Source organism: Arachis duranensis, chromosome 5 (assembly GCF_000817695.3).
Source record: "Arachis duranensis cultivar V14167 chromosome 5, aradu.V14167.gnm2.J7QH, whole genome shotgun sequence".
Lineage (NCBI taxonomy): Eukaryota > Viridiplantae > Streptophyta > Magnoliopsida > Fabales > Fabaceae > Arachis > Arachis duranensis.
Window position 1 is genome coordinate 63,834,532 of NC_029776.3, and position 11,045 is coordinate 63,845,576.

The window sequence follows — 11,045 nt, forward strand, 5'->3', positions numbered from 1 at the left end:
ACAACCACCTCCGTTCTACATCAGATTGAATGAATATCTCTTAGATTCTTTAATCAGAATCTTCGTGGTATAAGCCGGATCGATGGCGGCATTCATGAGAATCCGGAAAGTCTAAACCTTATCTGTGGTATTCCGAGTAGGATTCTGGGATTGAATGACTGTGACGTGCTTCAAACTCCTGAGTGTTGGGCGTTAGTGACAGACGCGAATCAATGGATTCTACTCCAACCTGATTGAGAACCGACAGATGATTAGCCGTGCTGTGACAGAGCATAGGAACGTTTTCACTGAGAGGATGGGAAGTAGCCACTGACAACGGTGACACCCTACATAGAGCTTGCCATGGAAGGAACTTTGCGTGTGTTGAAGGATTTCAAGGAAGAGTTGAAGTTCAAAGGACAAAGCATCTCCAAAACTCCAACATATTCCCCATTACTGCACAACAAGTAACGCTAGTATTCTCTATTATTCCAACTTACAATTTTAAATACTTTGACTTCTTGCAATTAAATCCAAATAACCTTGTTGACATCCTAACTAAGATTAATAAAATAAATATTGATTGCTTCAAACCAATAATCTCCGTGGGATCGACCCTTACTCACGTAAGGTATTACTTGGACGACCCAGTGCACTTGCTGGTTAGTTGTGCGAATCACAAATTCGTGCACCATAGTTCTCTCACTTTGTTATTATACTTTATTGCCTTAGAGGCTTACTTTGAGAGATAAGTTGTATAAGTTGTTTTAACTCAAAAACTCTTGTGTTTTCTGTTTGTAACTAGTCGCCCTAAACTCCGTAGGCTTCGACTAGAGTTATTTTGTTTATCATACTTATATATATATATCTTGACTATTAATATGTTATGTCTCATGTTGTATCTTGTGCCTCTGCGCTTTTTAGTCGTCGTGTATGAACGCTTTGCGCTTTGTAAATCCGCTTTATGCGATTTTGAGTTTTATTCCTTTATCAGGCTTCTAGTATTACTATTTCATTCTATATTTATTGTATGAGTTTTAGAACTATCGTGACGCTTCGTGATCCTTTGTTTTATGGCTAGAGGTAAGGCTTAGTCTAATGGGGTGTTACATTTATGGTATCAGAGCAGTTCATTCTCGTGAGCTTGATGGATGGACCGGTTGTGCTTCATTGCACACTCTAGGTCATTTTTCTTTCTTGCTATCTAGGCTATCTGCTTGATATTGCATAGCATGCTTGTTTGTGAGTGTCTTTGGGGATAATTGAAACACTGGGCTTGAGATATCAAGACTGATCACCTCGATATCGATTGTTTGGTGTAGATAGGACCTCAAATGGCAACTCGTGGACGAGATCAATCACACTAACGAAGAGTTAGTGAGGATGATTAACCTATCCAATGCGTTACGAGCTCAACATGTTCCAGAAAACCAGTTCGTGGAGTTTGCGACATACCAGTTGATGGGTAAGGTTCAACACTGGTGACGGGGGAAGTGCCGACTGATGCAGTTACAGAATGAGGATAAATGCTTTTGCGGTTTTTAATTATGATTTTTCAATTTTTAACTAGTGTGGCCTTGAATCATGTTTGAAAAGTTTTAAAGCTTGGAAGGATTTTGAAATTTGGTTGGAAACTTTTGATTTAAATGACTTGGTTTTAAAACTACGTCGGAACTCTTGGTTTAAATGATATGGTTTAAAAGAAGAGCGAGTTCTATAATTTTGTTAGTTTTTGAATTTGGTTTGTAATTTATTTTATTGAAAGGGATTCAAATTGAAAAGCTATGATTTAAGGATTTTAATGAATTTAACGAAATCATGATTTAAAGTGACTGATTTATGAATAAATGATTTTTGAGTCTTTTGAAAAGGGTTTAACATTGAACTGGTTTAGATTGAACTCGTTTTGAAAGCTTTGCAAAATGTTACAAAAGCGGTATTTGGTTTAATGGAAAATTTCTGTTTGAGGTAGTAGAGTAAGTCAAATTTTCTTAGTGATGAATAATCAGAGTAACGCAGCAGAAGGCGAGAGGTAACATTGACCCAGAAGAACTATGGTGGAGAGAAGCTTTGAGGAGTTGTTTAGGTTGACAACGTGGGTAGTAGAATGCTTCGTGTAGGATATATCACGCAATTCAAATTTTGGGGACAAAATTCTTAATTAGGAGGGGAGAATGTATCAACCAGAATAATCGTTTTAATAAAATAATAATTTAATTGCCCAAAATAGGTTCAAAAAAATAGAAATGATATTTTAAAAATAAAAATATGAAATTTGAATTCAATGAATTTTTCTGAGTGGAAAAATGTATCTTTTGCGGAAAAAATTTGTAAAAATGCATACCGGTGCTTAAGCCGGTAGTACCGGCTCTAGTCTGTCCAGTACTGTGTATTTTAGAAAAAATAAGATTTTGAAAATTGAATTTATTATTTTCAAAGGACAAAAATAATTTAGAATTTAAAACTGGGCACTAATCTTAAAGGTTTTGGCTCAAAGTGGGTCGAACGGGCTAAAAACGTTAATAGGTTGGACTGGACCAAAGTTGGGCCCAAGCCCAACATATATAAATACAACTAATGAGTATTTCAGCTCATTTCTAGCCCTAAAACAAAAAAAGGGCGCTGCTGAAGTGAGAAGAGTGGAGGTGAGGTTTTGCACTATTTATCTTTTCCTTCTTTTGGCCATAACTTGAGCTATGGAGCTCCGATTGACGAGCCATTTGCGGCTACGCGAAGCTATTGCATAGCCCGTCATTTTTAACTAAGCTTTGTTGGTAAAAACTTGCGTCTCCTACTCCAGTTTTCTCACCTAAGTAATTTTGCATTTTTACGTTTGGTTTTTGAGTAGATTTTGTGATTTTGGTTGTTTAGGAGTGATCTAGCATTGGAATATTGTTGGGTTTTGCCCTTAATATCATTGGATAAGATAAAGTCTCACTAAATTCTTGTGTTTAGTTATTTTTTTGAACCCTAGGTTTGATTGGTATGTTGTATGATGTTAGATTGAGTTTTGATGTTTGTTGGAGTTGGTTTGAGGCTTTTGGATCGAGCTACGTGGCTTTATTTTGGTGTTTAGTGCATTTTGGAAATCGGTCAAGGTATGTTTTCGGTTTCCTTTATGTAATATGTAATGTTTCTGGACACTTAGACTAGTGGACCCTAAGATAGGATTGAATGGTGTCGGTATATGATTAGTTATATGTAAATTTATGTTTGATGATCAAGAGTATGTTGTGGAGTGTTGGAATGTGTGATATATGAGTTATAATGATAATGTGATAAGTGTTGGTGTTATATATGCTTATGATGATTGATGAAGGATATATATGATTATAATGAGTGATGATATTAATTATTGATATTATTGAGAATTGTTTGATGATTGTTGAGTTCGATGAATATTGAGGAGGAAATATATGTGTGTTGGTAAATAATGCTTGTGAGGGTGACAGAGGATAAATGTCGGTCTAGAATTTCTCAAAAGAATTTCGTTGCAAGCATAGTCCAAACCAATAAAGCAATCATAATAAAATCCACAATTGAATTAAGTTATTGAAATGAATTATAAACTTGCAAGAAAAGAGATGATCATAGGTAAAAATATGTAATTGAGCAATCGAACCCTCACCGGATGTGTATCCGCTCTAGTCGCTCAAGTGTATAGGGTTGATTCACTCAATTCTCTTCTAATCATGCTTTCCAAGATTTGTTTTTCATCTAACAATCAACTGTTATTCAATGCATACATACAAATATCACGAGGACTTTTCATAAGGTTGTAATGGGGCTAGGATCAAGGTAAGGATATATATGGCTAAGTAAGCTTGAAATTTGAATCATTGATTAACCTAAGTTCTCACCTAATACACATAACAACCTATACAATTCAAATATAAAATCTAACTACCTATTCTTCACTTTTTCACACACTCATGGATTCTCATTTTGATCACAACATATATGCATTGATTTTTATTAAACTTTTCTTTGGGGTATTTTGTCCCTTTTTTATTGCTTTCTTTTTTTTCTTTTTCTTTTTCTTTTTCTTTTTATTTATTTTTATTTTATTTTTCTCTTTTTCTTTTGATGAATTATATACAAAGGTACCAATGCATATGGTTTAAACATTTAATGCATGAGTATGTACCCAATTCCTAAGATCTTCAACAAAATACAAAAATTACTTTTATCTCAACCAATATTCCCAAACTTTCCGACACTTAGATGATACACACACGCACTCACTAGCCTAAGCTAATAAAAGATCCAAATTAAGGACATTTATTATTTTTCACTTAGGGGTAGTGATGTGATAAAATTAAGAAAAAAAGGGGATTAACATAGGCTCAAAGTTGGTTAACAATAGGTAAGACTATTTGGCTAAGTGAGCTCAAATGAAATGAAGGCCTCAATCATATAAATGCATTCATACACAAAATAATAGACATAAAGAATCAAACAAATCAAAGATTATAATCATAGAAAGAGAATAATACACACAAAAATAAAAATTGTGGTTATATGCTATAGCCCATACGGAAGTAGTGGGGTTTTACGTACGGGCGCACCAGTAAATAAGCATGCAAAAAAATAAATGAAAAGCAAGAAAAGCAAGTAAAGCAAACTTAAATACTAAAGAACCTCTTGGCAAGGATTGAGTCAAGGTTACCTATCCTATCCATTGACCACAAACATATGATGATTATGAAGAGTTAATCCTACTTAGTCAACCCTAACATTGAGGATAAGTCAAATATGCATAATTGATCTCAATCCAAAACTCACATGCCTATGTGTTCTTAGCTCAAAAACATGTTCCACAATATATAATTCAAGCAAGTTCAATGAAAAACTTTTACTCAAATCAATTGGGGGTGGCAATGCCCTATTGAGAATGTTTCTCTTGGAAAATTTTATTTTTTTGGGAGGATGAACCCCCTTTGCTCACCAAAGAGGAAGAATACTCATCAGAGCTCATGAATGGCAGAAGTAAATTCAATGGAATCTCTATGGTCTCAGTGTGAGCCTCAGATTCCCATGGTTCCTCATTAGGGAACTTATTGGAGGCCAGTGAACCTCCATTGAGGCCTTCCTCAGTGGCGCTCACTGCCTCTTTCTCCTCTCCAAATTCGGACATGTAGGTCATGTTAATGGCCTTGCACTCTCCTTTTGGATTCTCTTCTGTATTGCTTGGAAGAGTGCTAGGAGGGAGTTCAGTAATTTTCTTACTCAGCTGACCCACTTGTGCCTCCAAGTTTCTAATGGAGGACCTTGTTTCAGTCATGAAACTTTGAGTGGTTTTGATTAGATCAGAGACCATGGTTGCTAAGTCAGAGAAGACTTCTGAGAAGACCATAGTATTTATATTCTTCTGAGAAGATTTCAGTTAAGAAGGGTGTCATGAAGTTGGACACCTTGGATGCTATTCTTGCCCAGAACAAGGCTATGTCTCAGCAAATTAATGCTATTACTTAACACTTGAGTGGAATGCAAGTTTCAGCCGTCAATGCTTAAGACACTTCTTATGATATGAGTGGTGGCCTCCCTCGAGGTGAGATTTATGACTATGGCCAGTTTACTTCTGAACAGGTTAATTTTATGGGTAATTCTTCTAGACCCTCCAACAATGACCCTTTTTCTAAGACATATAATCAAGGGTGGAGGAATCATCCCAATTTTGGGTGGAGAGACCAACCTCAGAGGCAACTGAACTTCAATAATTCTTAGGGAGGTTTTAATCAGAATAATTTCAACAACCGTTAGTTTCAAGCTTCTCAGCCACAACAAACACCCTTTCAGCCTTAAAATACTCTGGACTTGGCCTTTATAGTTCCAGAACTCTCCAAGAACACCCATAGTTTTATGCAGGAGACAAGAGCTTCACTCAAGAATTTGGAGATTCAAATGGGTCAGTTGAGTAAGCAAGTACCTGAGAAGCCCCTAACACTCTTCTTAGTGATACAGTGCCTAATCCAAGAGAAAAGTGTAAGACTATCACAGTGGCAAACGAAGCAATGATAGATGAGGAAGCACAAGTTATTGAAGGATTAGTGTAAACAGAAGCTCCAAAGAGGATTGAGGACACTGTGGCACATGCCCCTCTAGGACATCCGAGAAATCCTTCCCCAGTTGATCTTGAGAAGCACTCGGCATTTCTCATGGCTCCTGAATACAAGCCCAAGATGCCATATCCTCAGAAGCTATAAAAGGAGACCAAGGACAAACAATTTTCAAAGTTCTTGGAAGTCTTCAGAAAGTTGAAAATCAATATTTCTTTTGCTGAGGTTTTGAAGCAAATGCCTCTCTATGTCAAGTTCAAGAAGGATTTACTCTCCAAGAAGAAGTCTTTAAGGGAAGATGAGACAGTGGTCCTAACCAAGGAATGTAGTGCCATAATTCATAGTAAATTGCCAAAAAAGATGCCAGATCCAGGGAGCTTTCAGATTCCATGCACTATTGGGAGCATAACCTTTGACAAAGCTCTATGTGATCTTGGTGCAAGTACCAATCTAATCCCCTTGTCTGTGATGAAGAAGTTGCAAATCTAATAGGCACAACCAACAAGGATAGCATTACAAATGGCAGACAAATATTTGAAGCATGCACACGAAATAGTGGAGAATGTCATGGTCAAGGTAGGAAAATTTTTTCTCCCAATAGATTTTGTGATTCTTGACATGGGAGAGGATGAAGATGCCTCTATAATTCTGGAAAGACCATTCCTAGCCACTGGGAGAGCTCTCATTGATGTAGAAGAGGGTGAATTAGTACTTAGAGTACATACTGAGCAAGTAGCCTTTCATGTCTTCAAAATCATGCATTTATCAGGCAGAGAGGAAAAGTGTATGCAGACTGAGCTTATTGTTCCAACCCTTCAAGAACCCACAGATAATGCACAACAAGGTTTACAGCTCAAACCTCCTTTGATTGGAACCAATACAATCATAGTTGTAAGAACCGGACCGGTGATCGAACCGGTCACGTTATTGGTTCACTGGTTTATTGGTTCAACCGATAAACCATTGGTTGAACCGGTAAAACCGGTTTCACATGAATAAAAAATATAAAATACTAAAAATAGTCATAAACTTAATAAATTCAAAATACATATTGTTAGTTCTTCACCAACATTTTAAAGACAACCAAGTTTCAAAGTCTAAATATAACTAATACAAAGATAAACATGAAAGTAGTTAGTACTTAGTACTAGTACATTAGTATCTTAGTTAAACACAATATGGATAACAATTCATAAACTAAATCCAAGGAGTAATTTTGAAGTTGGCAAGTTGCTCTTCATCTGACAAATGTGGAGCTACATCCTGATTGGTTTCATTTTGATTTGCATTTTCCACAGAATTATTAGCTCCATCATCCTCCCGATCATCTTCCAAATCCAATTGATCTAGCATTATAGATAATGTTTCACAAATCAAGATAAAAAATAATATAAAACATGTTATAAGGCATACAAAAATCATAGTTGATCAAAATTCATAAATAAATAAAAGCATACCTAAATCATCTAAAGGTGATTGAAGAGACATATTTGCAAGATCATTTCGTAAAGCATCAATTTCTTCAGGAGTTAAAAATGGTGGTGAATCTTCCAGTATCCATTCCGAATGATCCTCAAATGCATCAAGACAAATTGGATCATAAACTTGGTTTCTCATTTGGTTCCTATGTTATCAATATATTTCGTTACTCATGTGATGATTAAGATTTTAAAATAATGCTTTCAAGTTTCAACTTAAAACAATCAAGAAAGTACCTTTGTTGTAACCTTAAGTTGTAATGAACATAAACAAGATCATTTAGTTTTTGATGCTCTAGCCGATTCCTCTTCTTTGAGTGAATGTGTTCAAAAATACTCCAGTTACGCTCACAACCTGAAGAGCTACAAGTCTGGCTTAAAACACGAATAGCCAACTTTTGCAAATTTGGTGCTCCACAACCATAAGATTCCCACCATTGATCTTAACATAAAAAATAGATAAATAATTTATCACAATCATAAATATCACATAATAAATTCATCACAATAGTAAAAGACCAAATTTATGAAGAAATTTCACCTGGCATAACAGTGGTTCGTTCACGTATTGCAGAGGGTCTTCCAAAATCTTTCTCAGCATTCTTAAAGAGCCTCTTCTCACTTGTCAGTTTAGATCTCAATACAGGATCATCATAAGCATATTTCTCAATGACATCCAACAAGCCAGAAATCGTTTCTTTGTGATTTTCAAATTCTCCAGCATTAAATCGAAAAGCTGGATTTAACCAATAACCAGCGGCATGAAGATTTCTCTTAAGTTGTGCATCCCAACGGGTATCCAAAATCTTCAGATAAGGATCAACAACCTTCTTTCTTTTTTGAAACCTCCTCACCATTTCTTCTCTAGCCTTATAAATAGCTTGATAAAGATAACCCATGGCAGGTCTGTCTTCACTATCCACAATACGTAAAACATGAACAAGTGGCGAAGTAAGCTTAACAATATCAGTGCATTGACTTCAAAATTTAGAATCCAAGACTTGATCCACAAATTTCTTAGCTTTGGCTTCTTTGGAGTAAGCTGAGCTTGTAAATTCTTTAGAAGTCACCATAGCTCTCAGAGGATCCTTTTGAGCTAAAATACTTTGCAAAGCAATGAAATTAGTAGCAAACCGAGTTGGAGCTGGACGAAGTATTTCCCGCCCACCTGTAAACTTTCTCATCAAGAACAGTGGATAGCAATGATTATAGATATACTTAGTGATCAGTGAAGCTTGTGACACAGTTTGACTCACTTCTTGCAACTTCCCAATATCTTGAAACATCAGATTAACACAATGAGCTGCACAAGGGGACTAATACAATTTAGGAAACTCAGCCTCCAACAATCTTCCCGCAGCAACATAGTTTGTAGCATTGTCCGTTACAATATACACAACATTCTCAGGACCAACAAACAATACAACATCCCTAAACAACTTAAACAAATTTTCAGCAGTTTTTGAGATATTAGAAGCATCAACTGACTTTAGAAAAACAGTTCCTTTAGGACAATAAACTAAAAAATTAATCAAAGTACGCCTACAACAATCAGTCCATCCATCGGCCATAATAGTGCATCCAGTTTGCTTCCAAATCTCACGATAACCATCAATCATCTTCCTCACATCCTCAACTAATTTACTCAACAAATACCCACGGACTCTTGGATAACTTGGCCCTTTATACCCTGCACCCATGCTTGCAATAGCATCAATCATTGGCTGATAGTAAGCTAAATTAACCGCATTAAATGGAACAGAGGCATCCACCATCTATTTCGCAATAGCAATATCACACTTCTCCGCAATTTCTTTGCTTTGAAGAACGCTTTTGATAGTTGGTTGAGCTCCGGGTGTTGTTGCTGATGGAAAATAGGATTGTAAACCTTTGACTTGTTTTCCTTTTCTAGAGATAGGTGTTGGAACCCTGGATTTTTGTTGTTGTTGCATCTCATTACGTTCGATCTCGTCAAATTCTCTTTCAACATCATCACAAGCATTATAACTTTCGGCATATTGTTCTTGAGTTTTTCTTTTCTTGCTTCGAAGCTCTTCAATACTTTCATGGAATTGGTGTCTCACTGCAGCTGGCACCTTTCGACAAGACTCAATATCTCCTCCTTTTCCAGCCAAATGAAGTTTAAACCGATGAATTCCTCCACCCCTAATAAGCTTCTCACAATATATGTATAGCAGAATTGTTTTTCCAGAATCCACAACTTGTTTACAATGACCCCATGCAGGATCGGTTTTTGCTCTATTATTGTTTTTTTGGGTTCCGATTGATGCATCAGGAGTTGATCCTTGTTCTTGCGAAGATGGTGTTTTTGATGGTGTATTCGCAGAAGCCATTCTAAAAGAATATGGAGTAGCAAAACCGCAAAATTATAAAACAATAGCAATCCTAAATTCCCTAGTTTCTATTCCCTATTCAACAAGACAGCAACCTTAAATTCTTAAATAGTTAAATTTCCTATTCAGCAAGACAAGCAAATTCATATTTCATTGATTCAAATCAAGCATATAATCCAACAGTTTCATATTTCCAGTACAAATCAACAAAACATAAATTGATTTACATGAAAAATTTGATTTACATAACATGAAAAATGCAACAGCCAACAGTTTCATATTTCATGTCCTAATCCAACAGTAAATTTACAAGGAAATTCAACAAGCATATTCAACAAGGAAATTCAACAAGCATATTTAAGTGTAATGTATTCAACAGTTTCAAATTTCAACAAGCATATTCAACAAGGAAATTCAGCTTAACAGAACTTACAGTAACAGAACAGAGCAGAGTGTAATGTATTTCACACAACAATCATTAAACTTCAAGTGCAAAACAGAGAAGAAGCAGATTACAGAACTGGAGCAGTGGAGCTTACCTGTTGACAGAGTCACAGAGCAGTAGCACTAGAGCAGAAGGGCGACTAGGCGAGGGCGACGGCGCTGGAATGGCGAGTTCGACTGCGCGCAACGGCTGACCGGCGATTTCGCGGGTGTTGGGTCTGCTGTTCGGAGAGGATGACGGGCTGAGTTGGTTGAGTTGGTTTCTTCAGAGCTCAGACCGCCGGTGAGACGAAGAGGATGACGGGCTGGGGGCTGGGTGAGTGAGGTGACGAAGGGGAGGGAAATTGGAACTGCAAGTGCAAAATGGGATCGGGTGGGGCGTGGGGGTGGTAGCCCGTAGGGCTTTTCTTTTTTTTTTGTTTTAAATAAACCAAAACGACGCCGTTTTGGAAAAAGATTAAAAAAAAAAATTTCCTGAACCGGTCGGTTAACCAAAAACTGCCGGTTTTCCGATTTTTATCAAAACCGGCCGGTTCAACCCGGTTCAAAACGGTTCTGTTCCTTATCCGGTTACATCACTCAACCGGACCGGTTCTGAGTCCGGTTCACCGGTTTTCCGGTCGAACCGACCGGTCCGGTCCGATTCTTACAACTATGAATACAATTCTCCCTGACATCAAACCTAAGTTTGGTGTTGGGTGTACATCATCCACCAAGGAGAAAGTTTCCAA

General features: G+C 36.8%; 1 protein-coding gene across 1 annotated transcript; it reads right to left on the reverse strand.

Annotated features, from left to right (window-relative positions):
* Nucleotides 1-7,235: 7,235 nt before the first annotated feature.
* On the reverse strand, nt 7,236-8,802 carry LOC107489443 (uncharacterized). The gene is made up of 5 exons (XM_052261733.1): nt 8,587-8,802; nt 8,058-8,472; nt 7,754-7,958; nt 7,496-7,662; nt 7,236-7,384 (listed from the first exon to the last, which is right to left on the reverse strand). The coding sequence occupies exons 1-5, from the start codon at nt 8,800-8,802 to the stop codon at nt 7,236-7,238; spliced, it is 1,152 nt and encodes a 383-aa protein (XP_052117693.1).
* Nucleotides 8,803-11,045: the final 2,243 nt, after the last annotated feature.

Bases quoted from the DNA above. Each gene is read 5' to 3' on its own strand.
- LOC107489443 (XM_052261733.1), bottom strand. From the start codon at position 8,802: ATGTTTCAAGATATTGGGAAGTTGCAAGAAGTGAGTCAAACTGTGTCA. The intron at 8,473-8,586 runs GTGACTTCTAAA...GATATTGTTAAG, and splicing joins AGGATCCTCTGAGAGCTATG to CTTACTTCGCCACTTGTTCA. The intron at 7,663-7,753 runs GTACTTTCTTGA...TTGATAACATAG, and splicing joins AACTTAAGGTTACAACAAAG to GAACCAAATGAGAAACCAAG.